This window comes from Podarcis pityusensis (genome assembly GCF_964106645.2).
Source record: "Podarcis pityusensis genome assembly, chromosome: 14".
In the NCBI taxonomy this organism is placed as follows: Eukaryota; Metazoa; Chordata; class Lepidosauria; order Squamata; family Lacertidae; genus Podarcis; species Podarcis pityusensis.
Genome location: NC_138039.1, coordinates 13,146,906 through 13,171,058, shown reverse-complemented (window position 1 = coordinate 13,171,058; position 24,153 = coordinate 13,146,906). Strand labels below are relative to the sequence as shown.

Below are 24,153 nucleotides of genomic sequence, written 5' to 3'. Positions count from 1 at the left end.
ATGACCCCCAGGGTTTTTTTAATCTGCGTTCATACAGCATTATCCAAAAGCATACACATCCTGTACTTCATTAATGAATACTTCTGTTTGACGTGTTCTCAAACCAGTTTAAGACGGACTAGAGCCTTTAAGCTGCTCCTAATTCGTCTCTACTCAAGGCGTGAATGCCTTTGCATAGGGCAGAGACATCCCTGCCCCATTAATGCCCGCTGGTGTATACATAAACAGAAACGAATCTGACACTAATGAAGTCATGTTGATGTGAACAGTGGCAGTTGGGGGGGAGCTGTGAAACACAGGGGGGTGGGGAGGACAGACACCACTGTGCTCCAAGGCGATGATTTGAACACACACACACAGTTTCCAGTGGATTGCTCAGGGTTAAATGAAGTAAAAAAAATTGCAGACTGCTGCATTCTCAGGGCGTGCATGAAAGGAAGCGGCCGAGTTAAAATTATATTTGTTGAAATATTTCGCTGTGCTGCAGGAGCCCTCGTAAAGGGCTTTTTCAGGAAGCCTGCGGTGAGCCAAAGAGGGAAGCAGAGCAGGGTAGAGGATATACTGCATAAAACTTGGGGTGTTAGCAGCCGGGGAGCTGGAAGGAGCCATGTTTTATGATCAAGACTGACTAGCATAGCTCAGTGGCACAGCCCTTCCTTTGCATAATAATAATAATAATAATAATAATAATAATAATAAAAAATAATAATAATTTATTATTTATACCTCGCCCATCTGGCTGGGTTTCCCCAGCCGCTCTGGGCGGCTTCCAACAGAATATTAAAATACAATAACCTATTAAACATTAAAAGCTTCCATAAATAAGGCTGCCTTCAGATGTCTTCTAAATGTCAGGTAGGGCGTTCCACAGGGCAGGTGCCACCACTGAGAAGGCCCTTTGCCTGGTTCCCTGTAACTTGGCTTCTTGCAGTGAGGGAACCGCCAGAAGGGCCTCGGCGCTGGACCTCAATGTCCAATTGGACCGATGGGGGTGGAGACGCTCCTTCAGGTATACTGACTGAGGCCTTCAGGTATACCGTATTCAGAGGCAGAAGAAGATGTTGAACATAGGGAGTTGTCTTAGGCCCCATCTGTACTATCTGAGGAAAGCAGTGCTGTGCCTCTTTAAACAGTCATGGCTTCCTCCAAAGAATCCTGGGAGCTGTAGGGTTTTATTTTGTTTTGGGGTGTTGAAAGTTGTTAAGAGACTTCTCTGCTCCCTCACAGAGCTACCAGTTCTCAGAGTGGTTTAATAAACAACCCCTTTTCCTAGGGAACCCTGGGACTTGTAGCTCTGCGAGGCGAAGTTACTCAACCCCGGTTTCCAAAACAACACATGGACTGTCATTCAGTAGTTCCTTGAAATTTGTGCACCTCCGAATTTTGAGTGTGGTTCCCTGGCCAAGTAATTTGCACCAGAACCAATGTAGTAGGGTAACGTGTGCATAAAAGAAGGGGAAATATCACACAAAAATCCATCGTTTTAAAAGAAAGTGCCTCGCAAAGATGTGTATGTTGGGTAATATTGCGAACAAAAAATATGTTGCCTTAGTAAAAGGGACTCCCTCGGAAAATGGTGGACTCTCATTCTTCTTTAGCTGCATTGCAGGGGGTTGGACTAGATGGCCCCTGGGATCCCTTCCAACTCTACAGTTCTAGGAGAAATTCTCACTAAAATGCTGATGTCTTTACATGAAGAATTGGGTTGGGGTTTTTTTAAGCAAACTGATGTGGAAATGTAGAGAACTGAACTAACGATTGGAAAAATGAGAAACTCAGAGAAACCGAAACTGGCAGGTTTGCCCATCCTTGTCTTTAACCTGCACTTTCCAAAGAATTTTCCCGTCACCTTCCTTATCACACAAAGTCCGGTCTTTTGGGGAAGTGGGTTTGTTGCGCAATGCCTGTCAAGCGACTATAATGGCCCAGTCTGAATTTGCCAGCATGCGATTCAGTCCTACCCAAAATGAGCGCCAGTCTGGAAACATCTGCAGCCTGAGAAAGACATTGCCTCCTGGGCCAGCGTTTCAAAATCTAAGCAGTGTGCGATGCTTGCAAAGTTTTATTGTTGTAGCTGGGGAGCCGACTTCTATTTATTTCTCTTTTTTAAAATCAATTGTGTATTCAGAGAGGGAATCTGTTATATTCCCCCCCTCAAGATGTTAAGAGAAGAAACAGAAATGGAACCAGGATTCCAGTCTGTGTTTTAACTTATTCCTGTACAGTGCTGCTTTCGACGCAGAATTAATACATTCCTGGCTGATTCCCGACCATATATCTGACCCCCCCCCCCACTTTTTCCTTTATTTCATTTTTCACAGGCTGCTACGGGAACAATGGATCAGAGCCAAATATGAAAGGAAAGAGTTCATTTACATTGAGAAGCAGGAGCCTTACTCTGCAGGTAGTTGGGCGAAGTTTTCTGAGTTCAAATGTTTCTATTTATTGTTCAAAGGTATCATTTAGCGGAATTTGTTTAAAGGCTCGGTTCAGATGCAGTGGGAAGCCATGGTGCGGACTACAAAAATTAGTACTGGCAAGCATCTAGCTTATGCAGCCCCCCTCCTCTCTCCCTCCTTTTTCAGTCCCCAAAGAATGAGGCTGGAAGCCATAGTTTCCCATGGTGTCACACTTCCTCAAAACCCAAGGAAAATGTGGTTTGTTTAAACCAGGGTTTCCCAGACTTGGATCTCCAGCTGTTTTTTGGCTACAACTCCCATCATCCATAGCGGTTAGGGATGGTGGGAATTGTAGTCCAAAAACAGTTGGAGACCCAAGTTTGGGAAACCCTGGCTTAAACTTTGAGGCTGTTTTCCTCAAATCGTGCCCACCTACCAATGTACAACCATGAGCCTTAAATTGCTCTCCCAATCATGCATTGGCAAGAGAAAGCAGGCTTTGACTGTAAACTGCTGGATCGGACATGATGCTGTCATTGTGACACCAAGTGATTGACAGGTGGGTAGCTCCACCCCTGGCAAATTTGACCCGCAATGCTAGATCTGAATAAGTATCTGGTCCATGGAGCCAAAAAGCTTCCCCCATCCCTGGTTTAAACCACATTTTGATCTGGGCTTGTTTTCATCAACCATCGTTTAAGTTAGGGGTAGCCAATATGGTGCTTTCTGAATGTTGCAGAACTACAACTTCCATAATCCCTGACTATTGTCCATGCTGTCTAGGGTTGATGGGGGTTGGAGTCCAGCAGCATCTGGAGGGGCCCACATGGACTGTCCTTGGTTTTTAACTAACCACAGTTTGCACAGCTTGGATATCGCAAGGAAGAAGCTTCTCATCTCCTCAAGCGTACCAAAGAGGAGGGAAGGGAAAGGAGCAGCACCGGAACACAGAGCTTACAGCAGCTTGTGTTTTAAGGCAAGGGCCTAGCTCAGGGGTAGAGCATCTGCTTTGCATGCAGAAGGTCGCAGGTTCAATTTCTGGCATCTCCCAGTAGGGCTGGAAGGGTCCCTCTGCCTGAAGCCCAGGAGAGCGGCTGCCCCTCGCTCTCATGGCCTGGCGGAATGGCTGTTGTAGATGACAGTTGAGGGTTGGGCTTGATGTTGCAGGCTTTAAGCTAGAATACGATCCCGGGCCATTGGCCCATCTGGTCCAGCATCCTCTTCTCTCATTGGTCAACCAGATGTCTTGGGGGAGCCTTCAAGCAGGAGGGGAGCTCAGCAGCACTCTCCTCACTTGCAATTCTCAGCAACAGGTGTGCAGCAGAGGCATACTGCATATGTAAAAAAGAAAAAAGGTAAAGGACCCCTGGGTGGTTAAGTCCAGTCAAAGGTGACTATGGGGTTGCGGCACTCATCTCGTTTTCAGGCCGAGGGAGCCGGCGTTCGTCCACAGACAGCTTTCCGGGTCACGTGGCCAGCAAGAGTAAATTGCTTCTGGCGCAACGGAACACCGTGACGGAAACCAGAGTGCATGGAAACACCGTTTACCTTCCCGCCACAGCGGTACCTATTTATCTACTCGCACTGGTGTGTTTTCAAACTGCTAGGTTGGCAGAAGCTGGGACAGAGCAATGGGAGTGGGGATTCGAACCACCGACCTTCTGATCGGCAAGCCCAAGAGGCTCAGTGGTTTTAGACCACAGCGCCACCCGCTAATATCCCTTGTCAGCCTTATCCTCTGTGAACTAATCCCATCCCAAGCCATTCAACTTGGTGGCCATCTCTGTCTCTTGTGGGAGAAAATCCCATAGCGTAATGATGTACCGTCTGAAAGAGCACTTCCTTTTTATCTGCCCCAACATTCAACTTCGTCAGTCTGGAAGGAGGCCTGCCATGGAGGAGGCTTCTGAATGCAAACATTTGGCTGCAAATCCAGACAGCGTCTTACGTGCGCCGGGGACAATCTCTTTTTGGTTGTGGCCGCCAGTGTGGGAACGTATTGGGTCTGACATTTGGCTTCCCCTTCTGTGAGTGCTGGGAAGTCCAGGGTTGCCTTTGTCGAGTCAGCTTCCCTTGTCGGAAGGAGCATTTGAGGCTTGTGGGCTTTGGTAGAAGAAGAAGAGTTCTGCTTGTAAATGTGTTTTAACAGTGGTTCTCAAAGGGTGTAGTGCACCACGTTGGTGTGGCAGGAGAGGATGGTAAGCGTGGCAGGAAGACTCGAAGACAATATTATATTTGAGGAATGGTTTGTGTTCTTATGTAGCTGCATTGGTTTATACTTTTGGACGTCCCATTATCATATTATAAAGTAGTTGTGTTTTATATTATAAATCAGGCACTGCTAGGAGTTGCTTCACCCCCTCCCCCAATATATTTCATATCAATTAAAATTTTTGTGTGGCGCAACCAAATTTTTATTCTGAAAGTGTGGCCCAGAGAAAAAAAGTTTGAGGAAATAACTTAATCTCAAAAAGCAGCTTGGTGGTTCCCTCACTGCGAGAAGTGAGGTTACAGGGAACCAGGCAGAGGGCCTTCTCGGTAGTGGTGCCCGCCCTGTGGAACACCCTCCCATCAGATGTCAAAGAGATAAACAACTACCTGATATTCAGAAGACATCTGAAGGCAGACCTGTACAGGGAAGTTTTTAATGTTTGATGTTTTATTGCGTTTTTAATAGTCTGTTGGGAGCCGCCTAGAGTGGCTGGGGAAACCCAGCCAGATGGTCGGGGTATAGATAAATTATTATTATTATTATTATTATTATTATTATTATTATTATTACTACTACTACTACTACTACTATTACTACATAGTCCTTTGCAGGGGATCCTGGGACAATGTTCAGTTCCCCTCAAACCGGGGGTGAGGAAGCTTCAGGCCTTGAGGCCAGATGTGGCCGTCCAGACCTCTGTCTCTTGGGACTCCGTCCAGGCCATGCCCCCCACTGACCCCAATTTGACCCCTTTGTGAGTGTTCTTGTCTGGCTGGAAATGTGCCCTTGAATCCTGATCTTGCCTCTTGCTTGCCCAGGTGCTGGGTAGAGAGAGCCTACTGTAGAAAGGCAACATTTGCATCCATTGCCCCGCCCATCTCTGCCTCTGGCCTTGCCCACCGCTCTTGAAGGTTGCTCAGGTGGGAATATGGCCCTTGATCTGAAGAAGCTCCTGTCTTGCCTTGAAGCAACCATGACAGTGGAGGCTGGTCTATCAGGGCAGGCAAGAGTTTGCCCCAGCAACCCTAGTCTGCTGTAAGGGTTCCAAGGGGTTGCTCGAGAGCAAGCAGGCAAATGCCTCCCTGCTTGGCTGTGAAGCCTTGCTTTTGATGCCAAAATAAACTTATCTGTCCGGAGCACCACTCTCCCGTGGCTGGCTCATTCACTGGCAGAATCCGTGAGTGGGTGGGGCTTAAACTTTCCCCAGCAAACTAGTTTCCTGATGCCCAGTCTGCATCTCCCCTCTCGGCGCGAAAGCTTACTGCGCAAGGTGGGCGTGGGTAACGGAGGACCTCTCTCTTCCCTGCTTTGCCCAGGCAAGGTGTCCTGGCACCGCCTCGCCTCCTCTGAGCCCTGAAGCTCTTCTCCACTGGAGGCGTGGTTACTCTCCTCCGCTGAGGAGGTGCTGCTTCCCACGATCTTTGGGGGCTCTCTGTAATCCATCTGGCTTTTCCCCTCTTCCCCCTGAGCCGATGGCAGTTCCCTGACATCTGCCTTCAGCCTGCTCCCACTTGCCAGCCTGTGCAGCCTAGGGCTGGCTGTCAGCTTCCTCCACCTTAGCCTTGCCCTTGCAGAACTCGGCAAGGAGGAGGATGGGGACAGGAGAAATGGGTTTGTTGCCCAAGACCTTCCTGTCCACTGTAATCGTTCAACCTGAATTTGTGCTGGCAAATGTGATTGAATCCCATCTGAAAATAGTGGCAGCCTGGAAACATCTTAAGAAGTTTTATTTACAATGGAGCTTGACATTTTTGGCATCCTTCTGTCTCAAATGACAATGGAGTGTGCCTCCAGGGGTGAAGCCAAACCGGTGTCAGTAGCACCAAAGCGACCTCCCTGGGACACAAGCCTGGGCAGTGTGCATGGAGATCCTGGGCTGCCCACATGACAGGACACCTCTGTTGGCCGGGCTGATGTGGTCCAAAGGAAAGCAGAGCAATACCTTTGGCATCAGATTGGCTGCAGGAGTTGCCGGAAGGAGGCATACAAGATTGCAGAGGTTTTCCTTCTCCTAGATGGGCTACCATCCCAGGTTGACGGGCCCCATCTGCCTTTCACTTCATTCTACAGCACATGCAGGAACCACCTTCTTGACCGTTGGACCCACTATTGGTCTCATTTGCTCAAACCACCAGAGCCTATCTTTGCATGCAAGGGAAACTTGAAATATGTGTGTACAGTGGTACCTCTGGAAGCGAACGGGATCCGTTCTGGACCCCCGTTCACATCCTGAAGTGAACGCAACCCACGTCTGTGTGTCCGCAGGTCGTGATTCACCGCTTCCGCGCATGCGCGTGACGTCATTTTGAGTGTCTGCGCATGCGTGAGTGGCGAAACCCGGAAGTAACGTATTCCGTTACTTCCGGGTCACCGCGGAGCGTAACCCGAAAATGCTCAACCCGAAGCTACTTCAACCCAAGGTATGACTGTATGTGTATGCTTGTGTGTGTATCTAAAAAGTCTTTTGGGGATAGACTGTCAAATGCCAAAGCAATGCAGTTGCAGCTCAACTGACAGTTGTACCTTAGTAGATTCTTGGGAGAGAAAGGTCTTCGCTCATCTCTGAGGCTCCAAAGCCCAAATGTGCTGGGATGCTTGAAGGAGGATCCTAGAGGGAGAATATGAATAAGCACCAAGGCTGCCCCAGGGGTGAGCAAGAAACAACCTCTATCTGGGGACCACACCGGAAAGAGAAGTTTGGAAGCCTTGCAGAGTTCCCTGGACAGCTGTCAAAAAACCCTCTCTTCCACTTCGCTGATCCTCACGGCAACCCCAGACTTGTGTTTCTGGAGGATACGCAGAGCAACAGTCACAGCATTCCCAATGGTTGAGAGTTGACTTGGGGCCAGATGACACAGGGTAGTTTGACCCAGACATTTTATAATATTCTAAAAATCCAGCTGGAGAAGCTACAAACTAAAGTGGAAAACAAGCACTGGGCCGGTTGCTCCTTTTGCATTGCTTTTGCTAAGAATTGGCCTTCAGAGCTTTTTTTCTGTTTCCCCTGTCTTCACGGGGTGGGTGGGTAATAAAACAGTTGCAATGAAAATATATGCAACTGAGGGTTTGTTGCAGAGGCAGGCCGCTGTCATGGGTGCTCCATATCTTGCCTTTTTTGGGCTAGATGACCTCCAGCGCCATTTATGATTCTATGGGTTTGTATCCAGCCAAGTTAGAAATTGAGTAAAGGTAAAAGGTAAAGGGACCCCTGACCATTAGGTCCAGTCATGGCCGACTCTGGGGTTGCGGTGCTCATCTCGTTTTATTGGCTGAGGGAGCCGGCGTACAGCTTCCGGGTCATGTGGCCAGCATGATTAAGCCGCTTCTGGCGAACCAGAGCAGTGCATGGAAACGCCGTTTACCTTCCCGCCGGAGCGGTACCTAGTTATCTACTTGCACTTTGAGGTGCTTTCGAACTGCTAGGTGGGCAGGAGCAGGGACCGAGCAACAGGAGCTCACCCCGTCGCGGGGATTCGAACCGCCGACCTTCTGATCGGCAAGTCCTAGGCTCTGTGGTTTAACCCACAGGGTTGGAATAAAGCTTTCAATTTTGGTTCCTCTCATTTTCTCATTTTCTCATCTTTCCAATCTTAAGTTTGGTCCATCCCATTTCCACATCAGTCTGCAATTTTCTCTCTCTCTCTCTCTCTCTCTCTGTGTAATTTTTTAAAGTTCTCATGAAAATTCATCAGCATTTTAATGTGCATTTCTCTGAATAGTCACATCATCACGTGCAATTTTGTCTAATACACATATTTTTGCAAAGCAATTCCCTCCAGTATAATGCACCTTGGTATGTTGTTTTCCGTAACAAACGCATTCATATGCACCATTTAGCTTAGCATTTTTGTACATATAACTTGGACCAAGCAACTGCTTTGCAAAATTCAGAGAAGCGCATTTTTAAAAAAATGGATTTCTGTGTTTCGGTTGATGTATTGTTTCGGAAAACACAAATGGGGTAGGTTTGCCTTTAACCACAAACTAAATCAAATTCCTCCCCCATCCCATACTTAGAGTAGACTCCTTGAAGTATATGGGCCTAAGGTAGTCCTGTCCATTATTTCTACTGGGTCTATTCTGAGTTCTGGCTCCACCCCCTTTTTAAGCTACCAGAGCGGACTTGAGTGAAGCCTGCTTACTTTTAGTCCACTCCTGTGGCCCCGCCCCTGGCCCCATCACGGATTGGCTCATTTAAACGGGTTTGGGCAGGAACCCCCAATGCAGCAACGGGAAGGCGGGCTGGCTAGGGCAACCCAGTGTGTCTTCAAGAAGATAGGGAGTGCGGGCGCCAGGCTGCAAATAATCCACCTTGGATTATTCTTCGTTCGCTGAGCATTGGTTTCTTATTAATTTTGTAGGGGCTGCAAAATCCCCCCTCACGCAACTCATTTGGCTCATACTCCTCTGACAATAGTTGGCTTCAGTGACCGGGGGCTTTGTTTGGTTTTTCCTTTTAATAGAATAAGCCCTGCTGCTTCCATTCTTCCAAAAGCCCCCAAATTAATGGATGTATTAGGCTCATTGATTCTGGTGTGAGGAGCCAGTTCCCGCTAGCTAAGTAACAGAGTGATTAAATGCTTCAATGCCCTGCTATTGATCCCAAAGTTATGACTTTTTTCATCCAAGTGAGCTGTTTTCGTTTTGAACGTGGTGTATTAAAGACAAATAATGTGTTCACGCTGTCCAAACCTTACGAAATGGAGTGTTATTTACACCGTATAAGCCATTTTTAAAGCATTAGGAGTGTTCACTGCCACTGGATGTATTGGATGCAATGGCAACAAGTAATTTTCCTACCCTTAAAGCCAGTTATTGAGCCCTCCAGACATTATTCTGCGCTGTTCTTTCACCAACAATGCAACTCTGCATTTGTCTACTCAGAAGTAAGCCTCATTGAGTTCAATGGCAATGGCAATTTTCCCCAAGGAATTGTTTATAGGATCCCAACCTGAGAACCTTTGTGGTTATGAAGTGTTGGATCACAGAGATCAGGGTTCAAATCCCCAGTGGGTTGGGAAAGTCCTATACAACACACCATTCTGTGGGATTAGAATTGCAGATATATTCTGAGCTCAGTAACCTTTTTAAATGATTGAGTGAACACTGTCCATAAAAGGTGTTCTTTTTAACATGTGTTATTTTCCCGTTCTGTCAGTTGCTGGTTTTCTAGAGAGTTCCCATTTCTGCAGTGGTGTTAAACCTTTGTGTTGCTGAACTTCTCTCCAAAACACCATCTTGGTGACCTCAACTTTAAATCTATGCTTGCTCTAGAATGCTGCTACATTTGGGGTAGGGAATCTGGTTCCTTGCAGATGCTACTGAACTAAAAACCTCATCTCTCCTAGCCAGTGCCTATCCTAGCTCAGGTTGATGGAAGTTGGAGCCCAACAGAACTTGAAGGGGGTAAATAGAGCAATTGTAAGTGCTGGATGAAATAACTACTGTATAGACTTGCAGCCATTAGGCAACGAATATTTTATTGCGTTTATTGCTGTGTTATCCTTCCCATTCTCCAAGGAACTCAATATAGCATTCATGCTCCACTCATTTTTATCCTCACAAACAACCCTGTGAGGTAGGTTATTGACTGGGCCAGAGTCACCCAGCGAGACCACATTTGCACTATAAATTTTAAGCTCTATAATACGACTTTAGACAGTCATGGCTAACCCCCCCCCCCCAATAATCCTGGGAACTGTAGTGTGTTAAGGGTGTTGAGAGTTCTTCCCCTCATGGACCCCTGCTACAATTCTCAGAGTGGTTTAACAGTCAAGCCCTCTTCCCAGGGAACTCTGGGAATTGTAGCTCTGTGAGGGGAACAGAAGTTCTCCTTGCAACTCTTAGCATCATTGACAAACTACACGTCCCTGGAGTCTTTGGGGGAATCCATAACTGTTGAAAATGGTATTACAGTGTTTCATAGAGTGTAGATGGGGCTTGAGTTTCAGGGTTGAGTTGGACTGAGGCCTCCTTTCCCTAATCTGGCATTCAAAACCCTATACAGTGGTACCTCGGGTTACATACGCTTCAGGTTACATACGCTTCAGGTTACATACACTTCAGGTTACACACTCTGCTAACTTAGAAATAGTGCTTCAGGTTAAGAACTTTGCTTCAGGATAAGAACAGAAATCAGGCTCCAGTGGCGCGGCGGCAGCTGGAGGCCCCATTAGCTAAAGTGGTGCTTCATCTTAAGAACAGTTTCAGGTTAAGTACAGACCTCCGGAACGAATTAAGTACTTAACCCGAGGTACCACTGTACCACACTATCTGTTGCCTAACAACACTGTGGCCTTTTGCATTTTTCATGTAGCATTTAATACAGCAAAACCTGGCGTTTGCTTGTGCAAAGTACAGATCTGAATCTCCAGATCCCATTAAGTCCTCTATCAGATGATGGAAGTGCAATCTGCATTAGGAGAAGAATCAGATACGTTACCATTAAAGTTCTCCCAACAGGATAAAATAACACTTTTCTTTCATCACCTTAACTTTTAATCCTCAAAGCACTCTGATTCTCGGAAACAACTTTTCTTCATGCCCAGTGATAACTGCTGTTATGAGAGGTGGGTTTGTGAATTAGCTTAGATGGCTTTAGAAAAGGGAATTAGACTAATCCCTGGTGTAGGAGATTGGTCTATCTATGATACTAATGGCAAACTCATTCCCAAATTGGCTCCGAATGGTGATTGCATTCACATTTAAAGGCAAACCTTACTGAAGATATTAATATTGCACAGTTTGAAGTGACTGGAAGCATAGGAACTGACTCCTTTTGGAAGAAAACCATAAAAACATTATTACATTATTCAAAGTTTTCTTGAAGAACTCTTCAAAACAACAACAACAACAACAACAAAAGACATAACATGATACACCCAAAACATCCATACAATGTTTTGCGCTGTCCAGCACAGTCTCAGCATTTTAGAAATAAAAGATAACTCCAGAAATCAAAACGGTATCTCTCTCCCCAATTCCAGCCTGCCTTAGCCTTCCTAAGGCTATGCGGCTTTTGGAGAGCCATTAACATCCTTTTTCTCTCTGTGGCATTCAGAGAAAGACTAAAGTCACCACCCTTTCAAGATGGCGATTTGCAACTCAATACCTTTTCACCTGACCTAAGGTTACTATGAGGCCAATAGGAGGTGGGGACAGAGAAAGTGTCAGGCAGGAGCCATCCCCTGACTGGTTGCAAGTACATAATAAAAATAATAAAAAATACAGGTCTGTGTAAGCTTTTCTGGACAAAAAGGTTTGAGGTCAGGTGTTGAAAACAGTGCAGTGAAGGTGCCTGCCGCATATCATAAAATATAAATCCCCTTCAGACGCCCTGCAAATCTCGCTGATGTCACTGCTGCAAAGACTCTTTTTTTCTTAGGAAGGTCATAGACTGCAGTCTTTCTTCCTCACACTGAGGTTCCAATAAGTATATAAAAACCAGAAAGTGTGTGCACCATAAATAGTCTTGCCTTTACTCTGAGGCCATATATTTCTGTTGACATACCACAGTGTCATCGCTCTAGACCATTTTATTTTTGTCTCAAGCAGACGAAGTGGCTAGCAAAGAAAACCACAAGAGCACTATTTGTGTAGGGGAGGCTTCTCCCAGTCTGAGCTATAGAACCTTGAACACTAGGCAGAAGAAGACAATTGAAACCTTAAATTTATTTGGAGTACCTTCCCTATTTGGGGCCGTTTAGCGTATGGGGTGAGGCAAGGCCTGGATGGGGTGTGTGTGTGTGTGTGTGTGTGTGTGTGGAAAGATGGCAACCATGGAGGAAGACTGTTGTGCTCATGTTCCAGGCTTCCTGAAGGTATATGAATGGCAACTTTGAGAAGACCTTTGATCTGATCCAACAAGGTTCTACTAACATTCTTAACCATAAAACTGGAGGCCATGGAGGGGCATAGATGCTCCCTATGCATAAAGGGCTTTTGTTTGTTTGTTTAGGTGTTTTGAGGCCAGAAGTGAAAAAGCTTCACCCATTTGCCTAGGGTCACAACCTTGCCCTACATTTGAAGCTCTCATATATGACTTCATCGGTCATAATGGCTTTCCCCCCAAAAGCATCCTGGGAACTGTAGTTTGTGAAGGGTGCTGGGAAGTGCTGGCCCGTGAGGTCAGCCTCTTCACAAACTACAGTTCCCAGGATGCTTTTGGGGAAGCCATGACGGTTGAAGTGCTGCAAGAGTGCTTCAGACGCATAGTGTGGATGTTCCCAGGTGGCCCTCTGATGGCAGGGAACTGCGACTTGGGAAAAATCACAGTTTGTTCTTCAGAGAGCTGAGGTGCTTCAAAAGAAGGCTGCTTGTTTCACCAGAGGACAAAATAAATCTGTGCCACAGTCAGTGATGCTTTTGTTGTCCTACTTTCAAATCCTTTTAAAAAATCCAGAGGGGCAACCGTTTTTAGTCTCCAGCAGCAAAAGCCATCAAAGTGTCTTTGATATATTAGAACATAAACTTTATTTATTATGCCACAAGCCCATAAAAAGCTGGTGCCGTAAGCTTGTTAGTCTTTAAGGTGCCACGAGGCTCTTTGACACTGTTCCAGTTCTGTAGCTCAGGGGTAGAACATTTGCTTTGTGTGTGTACTGTAACAAACCACAATTCCCAGGATTCGGGAGGTGGGGGAGAGAAGCCTGTGGCTATTTAAAGCGATATGATGCAGCTCTAAATGTACCGTGCAGTGCTGGATTTACATATAAGCTAAACAAGCTATAGCTTAGGGCCCCATTCTCATGGACCCCCCCCCCAAAAAAAATAAAGGGGGAAAAAACACTGGATGTACATTTCCAAAATATAAGATAAAAAACAAATAAAATAAAACCTACATACAGCAACAGTGTTTTCTATTGTGTAGGCTCCTATGATGTAAATAATGGGCCCCACCTGCTAGCTTGCTCCCTAAAATATCCCTGGTTTGCTCATTTCTATATATAGGGTGCCTACATTCTGCATGGACTGGTTGCACGGCAACATGTGCAGATGGCTTTAGATACCTATTAGGTCCATAAATTATCATATAGCATATACTCAACACAAAAAAACAGCGACAATTTGTTGGTGACAAAGGACAGCTGGACATATAAAGGGCCCCATTACCTTCAGTAGCTTAGGGCCTCATCAAACCTAAATCTGGCCCTGACCGTGCTGGTGGGGCCCAATCTGAGCAGACCCTGATCCAAAGTGCTATAAGGAGGTCAAGATGGGGCTGAAGATTCCAGGCACCCAACACACTTATTGCCTTGCTTTGGGCGCAAAACATGCAATAGAACCCGCTGTCTTTGCTGCAGTTTCAGTCTTCCTTTTTAATCATTTTTATTAGTTTTTGCATATATTTTCCAAACAAAACTTCACATCACATCATCCACATTTTGGTTATTATAGCCTGAGACTTCCGTCAATCCTGTCTAGTGATTTTCAAATTTGTTATCTGATCTTGCATTTTATTGTTATAATTAATGCTTTTAAACTTCGTTTCCTAATGATTTCCTTCCTAAATCATTTTACAATAATTTATATAGTCCTCCTTACAAAACTTATTGTAAACCTACAAGCGATGTTACATTAATGCTATTGCCTTTCAAATAAATCATATATTTCTTTCAATCCTTAAGGAAGTCCTGGTTTTTCTGGTTCCGAATTCTCCCAGTCAACAGTTCTTCATACGCCATCAGTTTTATTTGCCACTCCTCCTTTGTTGGTAATTCTTCCTGTTCCCATCGTTGGGCTAATAGTACTCTCGCTGCTGTAGTTGCGTATCAAAACAAGTTTTTATCCTGTCTATTAATTTCTGTACCTACAATACCAAGTAAAAATGCTCCTGGTTTTTTCACAAATGTATATTTCAACATTTTCTTCATCTCATTATATATCATTTCCCAGAAGCATTTTACTTTCTTACGAGCCCACCACATATGGTAAAAGGTACCTTCTTTTTCTTTACATTTCCAACATTTATTGCTTACTTTATACATTTTGGCTAACTTTACTGGTGTTATGTACCATCTATACATCATTTTCATTACAGTGGTACCTCTGGTTGCGAACGGGATCCATTCCGGAGGCCAGTTCACAACATGAAAAGAGCGCAACCCGCAGCGGCGCGTCTGCGCATGCGCGGGTTGTGATTCGTCGCTTCTGCACATGCCCGTGATGTCATTTTGTGCTTCTGCGCATGCGCGAGCGGCGAAACCCGGAAGTAACCCTTTCCGGTACTTCTGGCTTGCCGCGGGACATAACCTGAAAGAAAGTAACATGAAGCGGACGTAACATGAGGTATGACTGTATGTTTTCTTTCAAAGCATTACACGCTGTAAAGTTTAAACCTTCTTTCCATAGCTTTTCCCAATCTTCTAATTGTATATTGTAACCAAATTCTTTAGCCCAATGTATCATTGCTGACTTAACCTCTTCATCTTTCACATGCCATTCCAATACATGCAGTTTCAGTCTTCCATCCTGCGGACCAACGGAACAGTAATACTATTGTTAACAAAGTGGTGGGCGCAGGACTGGAAATGGCGCAGCTGGGTACATGGCGGCTGGTGGCATTCAGGGCCTTGAGGGTTGTGTTGGGAAACACACAACATCTTTCAAGGCGTGCGACCCAACAAAGACCTTGGCATTTACGGTTTCCCATTGTGTCCGTATGATCTAGCGCACAGACCCTTGTTTCATTCCTTGGCTGTGCAAAGCTGGGCCAGGCCTCAGCGGTTCTGTCCGCCCTTTGTTCTAAAGGACAACAACAACAAACAAGAAGGGAGCTTGTGGGAATATTAAGCAGCTAGCGTAGGATGAGGGAGCATTTTTATTGCCACTGGAGCCCTTGCCCCGAGTTGTGTCTGCTTTCAGAAAAGCAAACCTCCGACGTGTTGCGCCCAAAATCCTCCATTCCTGCTAATGCTGAACTCAGCTGCTAACGTGCCGACAGGATTGGAACCGTACCAGGGCCAGTGGGAAATGAGAGGAAGGGGTCAACTTTCTCGGATGGATCTTGAGACAGGCAGAAGTTTAGGGAACAGAAACGTCCAATTGGGCATCACTCAGCCAGCCTAATAAGGGCAGAGCATGCACAGATGTCTTTAGGAGCCTCTGAATGTTGAGTTTCAGTTGGGAAAGCAAAATGGAGAAGGGGAGAGGGGATCTCTGTGCTTGATCCTGTAGCAGTTCATAAAATCCTGGCTGGTTGAAGCCATGTACAGGAATAAAGAAAGGGGGGGGAGTCCATCTCCCCCACTTTCAATCAAGTCCAGCTGAACAATTAGCCTCTCCCAGAGGAGAATATTAAGAATATTAAGAATAGCAGAAGCAGTCGAGAAGGAAGAAGAGGAGTTCAGGATTTTTTTTTTAAAAAACCCCAATATTTTAAAAATAAATATATAAGTTGTCTGTCTTTGATTCTTTTACGTGGTATTTCAACGTATTGCAGTACTTCATGTATTGCGATTTGCCCTTATTTTTATTGATCATAGCTTAGTAATTATTTATTGTTAATAGGGAATTTCTGTTTCATTATTACTTGCTGGTGTTTTATGAGTTAATTTTATTGTGTACTATTATATTCTAATAGATTATTGAATATTGTTATTGTTTAGTCACTTAGTCGTGTCCGACTCTTCGTGACCCCATGAAAGAGTCGGACACGAGTAAACGACTAAACAACAACAACAATATTCAATATTCTATTGAATATGACTTTATTTAATATAAGCCGTTCATTTTAAAGTTATGTTTTATTATGATTTTTTGTATTGGATCAGGTTATTATAAGGTGTGTGTTGTTTGTTGTATATTTTGTTGCTGTAAACTGCCCTGTCTATAGAATGGCGGTATACAAATTAAAAGTGAAAATAAATTGAAAAATTCATGGCAATGTGGTGCCCTCTCACTGTACTCCCATTGCCCCCGTCATTGGTCATTCTGGGTGGGGGCTGATGGGAGTTGTAGTCCAAAATGTCTGACAGGCATTGGCTTGCCCTGTGCTGGGGTGCAAGGATGTAGTGCAGCGTATTGGTGAATGTCACACATTAGGCAGATCTGTAATGTGCTTTTAGAGCACAGGACCTCCTTCAAAGAAAACTAGGAACTGTAGTTTCACCCTCACAGAGCTACAATTCCCAGCCCCCTTAAACAAACTGCAGTTCCGGGGATTCTTTGTGTGGGGGCGAGTCATGTGCTTGAAATGCACATTGAACGGTGTAAACCATGGGTAGGCAACCTAAGGCCCGGGGGCCGGATCCGACCCAATTGCCTTCTCAATCTGGTCCATGGACGGTCCGGGAATCAGCGTGTTTCTACATGAGTGTGTTTTTTTTTTCCATTTTTATGGTTGGAAGGGACCCCAAGGGTCATCTAGTCCGACCCCCTGCAATGCATGAATGTGTCCTTTTATTTGAAATGCATCTCTGGGTTATTTGTGGGGCATTCGTTCTGTTTTTTTTTCTTCCAAAATATAGTCCGGCCCCCCACAAGGTCTGAGGGACAGTGGACCGGCCCCCTGCTGAAAAAGTTTCCTGACCCCTGGTGTAAACCCAGCAGTTGCTTGGCGTGTGTTTCTGAATGTCAGCATTCACACATTAGAGCGGTCGCTGTTGTTTCCCGCATTGTACAAAAGGGTACAATTTAAGGTGTGTGTGTGCACATCTGCACCTGTATTTTTTTCAAAGGGCACATTTCTATATTGCACCATTCAGAAAAGAGCAAAATCCAAAGGATAACTATATTCCGATCTGCACAACAGGCCAGAAATTTTGCACTCAGTCAGTTTGCATTGGAAATTGCAAATTCCTCCATCATCCCTGCTCACAGAATATCTTTTGTGGACGAGGAGAAACAGTGCTGTTCAGGCTGATATTTTTGTCAGGCTGCCTGCAATGCATTCTTGTTCAGCACTGTACAGTGGTGTGTGTGTTTTTTTAATTTATAGGTGTATATGTATGCTGGTCTATGACTGCAATAAAGATTTGGAGGTGTATATCTTTATGACATAATCTTAGCCTCTGCGATGTGTCCCATTTGGATGGGAAAAGCTGGGTAGAAATGGAGGCAATAAATAAAACTTATATACACACCAGGGGATGAAATCGCTGATGGAAATAAAATGTATACACGGGCAGCAGTTGTGCATGGACTATATCCTTCAGCGTTTGGTTTAAATATCTTTAGTTCCTTCCTCTATATCATTTTTATTGTTTAATGTTAAGTTTTATGGGGGGACGTGGAGCTGAAAAGATCAGCGCAGTCGGGATTGGCACCCAGGGCCGAAATTACCCTTCTGGGCAATGCAGAAGTAAAATCGCATTGCTGGTGAGGGGAGGGTGCCTTTTTCCCAGGCAGCAGGGGAGCTTGCCACAAAGCGGACTCACGGCTCCTCCATCAATTACATCATCCTGCCTTGCAGGGGGAATGAGTCATCCAGAGAGGCTGCTGAGTTTCTCGTCCCTGGGCACCAGGGAGTTGGCTCTAATGCCCAGCGCACACTTCCCAGGGGGAGGCCTGGTGCCTGGAGGCGTTTGTTATTTTGCCGTCAAAGAGCAGTGCGCGTGTCAATGCAGAACACACTTCCTCAGATAATAGCTGCAGCCTCCGTCTGCGGCTCAGGTTAGCAGCTCACGTAAATATGGTGCAGTGGAAGGGATCAGAGGAGCCACTGCCATCTTCAACTTGGTGCCCTCCAGATGTTTCCTCCTCCCCCCTTTTTATTATTACAGCTCCCATCCTCTCTGACCATTGGGCATTGTGGCTGGGGCTGATGGGAGTCTGAGTTAGAGGCAGGCGAATCTGCCAGTTTGGGTTTCTCATGTTTTTCTAAAGATAAGTTCAGTTCTCCACATTAGTTTGCAATTTAAAACACACACACACACCCCACACCCCCCCACACACACCCCACACCCCCCACACACCCCCCACCCCCACCCCCCACACACCACACAAGTCCTCATGGAAATCCACCAACATTTTAATGTGAATTTCCCCAAATATACACATTTTTGTGTGCAGTTTTGTTTTGCCTACTATACACATTTTTGCACAGAGCTTTCCTCAAATAGAATGCATTTCGCATGTTAATGTCACTTATTATATGCACTCCTATGCACACTTTACATCTTTATACACATTACCTGGCTGGGGAATTAATTTTGAAGCGAATGCCCATTAGGTGGATTCACCCTTAAATGCAAGCTGGATCTAGGTTCTTCCCCCATCCCTATTGTAATACAAAACATCAAGAAGGGATCAGATTGGGAAAGGCTGAACCAAACCTTATGTAGCACTTTCACCAACATGGGAAAGACTGTAGCTTAGTGGGGGTGCATCTTCCAGCATGCAGAAGGTCTTGGGTGTGATTGTCAGCATCTCCAGGTACGGCTGAGAGAGACCCCTGCCCCAAACCCTGCTGCCAGTCAGTGTAGAGTAGACTGTACTAAGGTAGATGAATCACTGGTCTGATTCAGTCTAATTTGGTATAAGCCAGTTTCCTTGTTGTTGTTGTTTAGTCGTTTAGTCGTGTCCGACTCTTCGTGACCCCATGGACCAGAGCACGCCAGGCACTCCTGTCTCCCGCTGCCTCCCGCAGTTTGGTCAAACTCATGCTGGTAGCTTCGAGAACACTATCCAACCATCTTGTCCTCTGTCGTCCCCTTCTCCTTGTGCCCTCCATCTTTCCCAACATCAGGGTCTTTTCCAGGGAGTCTTCTCATCTCATGAGGTGGCCAAAGTATTGGAGTCTCAGCTTCAGGATCTGTCCTTCCAGTGAGCACTCAGGGCTGATTTCCTTAAGAATGGATAGTTTTGATCTTCTTGCAGTCCATGGGGCTCTCAACAGTCTCCTCCAGCACCATAGCCAGTTTCCTAGGTTCCTATATAATTCAGAACCATGAGGACCCTTACTTCCCTTTTAAGGAGAGTGCCATAAGCTCAGACTAAATAATAATAATAATAATAATAATACCCTGCCCTCCCCAGCCAAGACCGGGCTCAGGGTGGCTAACAACCAATAATAAAAACAAGTTGATTAAAATACAACATTAAAACATTAAAATGGAGCCTCTTCACAGGAGGAGAAAGGAAAAAAGAAAGGGGGGGGGAGGGAATCAAATTGATTCTAAGCCAAAGGCCAGGAGGAACAACTGTGTGCTGCGTTGAGTCCTAAGTATGTCCAGGTGTCCTGATCCACCGGCTTATGGGAGTGGTTTGGTGCAGGTATCTTCTTCTTCTTCTTTGGCGATCCCTCGTAGCTGAATAAGATTGTCTTCCATAAACACGGTTTTAACAGTGAGTCCATAAGTGACTGTGGAGGCCAGTTCTGGATCCACATGTCCTTCCACAGTGGGGACATTGGTTTCTGGGTGGGAGTTGATCACGGTGTGGATTTGCCAAGTGTGCCTTCCTCTTAGCACGTTTCTTCCTTGCATCCTGAGTTCAAGCTTCTTCGAAGCTCATGACACCTTTGGTAAAAGCTGTTCTCCAAGTGGAGCTCTCGCAGGCCGGTGTTTCCCAGTTGTCAGATTTTATGCTACATTTTTTTAGATTTGCCTTGAGAGAGTCTTTAAACCTCTTTTGTTGACCACCAGCATTACGAGGATGCAGGGACACCAAACAAGGATGCTTTATTAAAGAAAGGTGTAGACTTACAGCAAAGCAGCCTGCCTTTGCAGATGCCAGATGATCACTGTAGCAAGGAAATGGCGTGTCCACACCCACCCAAACAAGCATGCAGACATTATTTATACACAAAGCAGCATACGTCACTTTGTCCAGAACTGCCCATTACTTCACTTGACCAGTTGAGAGCATAGGTGGCAAATAGCCAAAATCTTACAGGTAGCTCCCCTTTCTGGACTCACAGTCCAGCATCCCAAGGATAACATCACAACAAGCCAATTGCTTTATATCAAAGCAAGTTATTGTAATCACACCTGAGCTCATTGCTGCTACAACAACTGCCAGTTAATTGGGAGGTTATCTTGATTATCAAGATGACATCAGCAAAGCTTTTGTTGTTGTTTTTTAAAATGATATTTATTAAAATTTCAAAAGAAAAAGATTACATTAATAAGAAAAATAACAATAAAGAAAGAAAAATACAAAATACAAGGAAGAAAAAACAGTTAAAAACAATTCCATCTTTTCATCACTTCTCTTACGTTTACTTGTTTCCCAGACTTCCTCATACCTCCCTCTTTTGTATTCCAATTCAATTTGTTAGTTCAGCAATTCCTTTCCCTCCTTTTTAATCCTGATCTTTAATCTTGATATATTATAACATTAAATTTTTACATATTAAAAACCAATTTTTCCATATTCTTTTATATCAGCAAAGCTTTTACATCAGCAAAGCTTTTGGAACAGATCATCTTCAGTTCAACACATTAGGTAGGAAGGTCCTGCCTTTCCAGGAGCCAGCTGGACCATCCGTAGCGTCCGGTGCGCAAATTATCCGGTGGTCTCCTTTTGCAGGTGGGAGAGGAACTTAAGGAAGAGGGGGAAAGCAACCCAGGTGTTTGAGCTGGAGGCTGCTGAAGAGATAAAGTCAAGGGAATTAGGTCACCCTCTAAGGGCAAGCAAGGCTGTATATGTTTCAGCGCTGCAGATGACAAAGCAGAGTTTCAGACAGGGCGCTGCAGAAAGGCTTCAGCCAGGGATGCTAATGAGAGCCCTGGAAAAAAAATATAGGGCAGAGATCTGTACGGTATTCGCCTTTCCCTACTCCTCTACCCCGCTGCTCACAGACAGATTTCACCTTGAAATTGTTGGTGCACCAGATAGCATCTATCCCAGCAATTTCGCCTGCAAAGGAAAACTATTTGCATTATTTAACAAGACGCTGGATGAGGGAGCCTGTCAGCACTTAACATCAGAAGAGTCCTTCTGGGTCATGCCGAGGCCCATTTGGTCCAGCATTCTGTTCTCACAGTGGCCAACCAGATGCGCATGGGGTGCCTACAAGCAGAGCATGAGTGCAACATCGCTCTCCCTGCATGTGGTCCTCAGTAACCGGTAGCTCAGTCTAGCCTACCTTGCAAGGCTGTTCTGAATGCAAAACGGGAAGGGAGAGAACAACATACACCGTATTTTTCGCTCCATAAGACGCACCTGACCATAAGACGCACCTAGTTTTTAGAGGGGGAATGCAACAACAAAAAAAATTCTTTAAAGGGAGCGCTGAGCAGAGCCTGTATGCATCCCATGCTCTGCTCAGCGCTCCCTTTCACGAGCCGTGTGGAGTGTGTGTGCGGTGCTTGCAGGCTTTTCCCCGAGGAGGGAGAAGGACAGCCCATCACTGCTTTTCTGGGAGGTGTGGGAAGGGACTGGGGGCTATCCGAGAAGCCAGAACAGCAAGAGGGAGCGCTGCGCAGCGATCCCTCTCGCTGTTCTGGCTTCTGGGATAGCCACGTGAAGCCTCCTCAGGGCAGTGGGATGAACGCTCCCTGTGCCCTGAAGAGGCTTTGCGCGGCTAAGCCAGAAGCTAGAACAGCAAGAGGGAGCGCTGTGCAGCAATCCCTCTTGCTGTTCTGGCTTTTGGGATAGCTGCACAGCCTGCATTCGCTCCATAAGACGCACACACATTTCCCCTTACTTTTTAGGAGGGAAAAAAGTGTGTCTTATAGAGCGAAAAATATGGTACATGGCATTGAGACCTGTGAAGAGAAACTGGGAAACTGGAGTATCGTAAGTGTGGATGATTAGTTGATAAATGAACTAGCCACGGGGCAGAGTGGACTTGTACAGTACAGGGTTGCCTGTTTTGGTTTACAGACGTCTAAGCAACATAGGTCCAAGGTACCTTAGGGACCACCCAGTCACTGAGATCATCCCCTGAGCTGGCAAGGCTCATCAGCAGACACCTTCTGCTACAACCTATAAATGCTGGCTGGAAACTTCTCTATGTTGCCAAGCTTATGCAGGCTGTTAAGATAACATCTATCTGCCAAAACCCCTATGTCCCTATTTTCCAGGGACAGTCCCAGATTTTCAGTGGCTTCTTATTTGATCCCGGAATGTCGTGCTTTTCCTTAAGGCATCCCTATTTTCATTGGAGAAATGTTGGAGGGTATGGAGTCATCTGATCCCCCAAGCCATCTGAAGGCAGCCCTGTATAGGGAAGTTTTTCAATGTTTAATGTTTCGTTATTTTGTTATATATGTTTGAAACCACCAAGAGTGGCTGGGACAACCCAGTCAGATGGCTGGGGCATAAATAGTAAAATAATAATAATAATAATAATAATAATAATAATAATGGAATAAAAGGTAAAGGGACCCCTGACCATTACGTCCAGTCATGACCCACTCTGGGGTTGTGGCACTCATCTTGCTTTATTGGCCCAGGGAGCCGGCGTACAGCTTCTGGGTCATGTGGCCAGCATGACTAAGCCCCTTCTGGCGAAACCAGAGCAGCGCACGGAAACGCCGTTTACCTTCCTGCCGGAGCGGTACCTATTTATCTACTTGCACTTTGATGTGCTTTCAAACTGCTAGGTTGGCAGGAGCAGGGACCGAGCAACGGGAGCTCACCCTGTTGCGAGGATTCGAACCGCCGACCTTCTGATCAGCAAGTCCTAGGCTCTGTGGTTTAACCCACAGCGCCACCCACGTCCCTAATAATGGAATAGGATGTACCTATTTTCATTGGAGAAATGTTGGAGGGTATGTGTATGTAATGGTCAGCGGATCTCCAATTTTAAATGTTTATGCTGTTTTTATTGCATATGCATATGGTTGTCACAGACCGCTTTGGTTTTGTTTTTAATGAGCAGTGGCACACCAATATTTCCAGAAATAAAAATAAATAAAATCCAGCAGCACTTGAATGGGGGAGATGCCTGCTTCTTTTTGACGAGAGAGGCCGTGAGCATTTTACCAAGCTTTTGTCTGATAGTTTAGCGAGAAAGACACTTTGGTTGCTGGCTGTATTTCACCGTATTGATTTCCAGCTCCTGGGAAGCAAAAGCTATCAATCCTTCCTTTCAAAATGTTCCTTTGGCTGTGATGAAAAGGGAAACAATTCTATAAGGGATGGAAATTTGTTGCAGATCTCCCCCCCTCCCCCCCCATCATTTTCTCCTTTAAGCCTTAAAAGGAGAGGTCTTCCGCAAGCTATTACTTGTACCAAGGGTCTTTTTTTTTAATTGTGCAATTGGACACAAAATGTGCAGTTGGAAAGTTGATAATGTGCAGCTTGAAGAAGGATGGCAAGGGGAATTAGACGTGCTAGGCGTAAGCGTTTATTAAGCCCTTAAATGGCAGGCAGTGCCAGAGACAGCAGGTACAGAAATTAGATGAAGGTAGAATGCGCCCAATTTCTACAGTTAAATTACTCAAACCATGTTAAAACACTGTTTTCTTTGTGGCCAGAACCTCCTCCTCTTCACCTTCACCTCCCGGCAGGTAATGTTTTGTCACAGATTGAAAATCGTCTTAAAAGTGTTCCCTGGGTGCTTTTTTAATTTTTGCAGCAGGGGTGGGGGGGGGGCATTCATAAATGAATCATCACTGTACAGTAGATAAGAACTACCAACTTCTATGGAGA

General features: G+C 45.5%; 1 protein-coding gene across 1 annotated transcript in view; it reads left to right on the top strand.

The window, feature by feature from the left end:
* The window catches only part of ADAP1 (ArfGAP with dual PH domains 1), a 69,193-nt gene that overhangs the window by 16,921 nt on the left and 28,119 nt on the right, over window positions 1-24,153 (top strand). Inside the window, exon 4 of the mRNA XM_080981193.1 lies at window positions 2,322-2,404. Coding sequence (XP_080837319.1) covers window positions 2,322-2,404 — 83 coding nt within the window. The remainder of the gene's footprint in view (window positions 1-2,321; window positions 2,405-24,153) is intronic.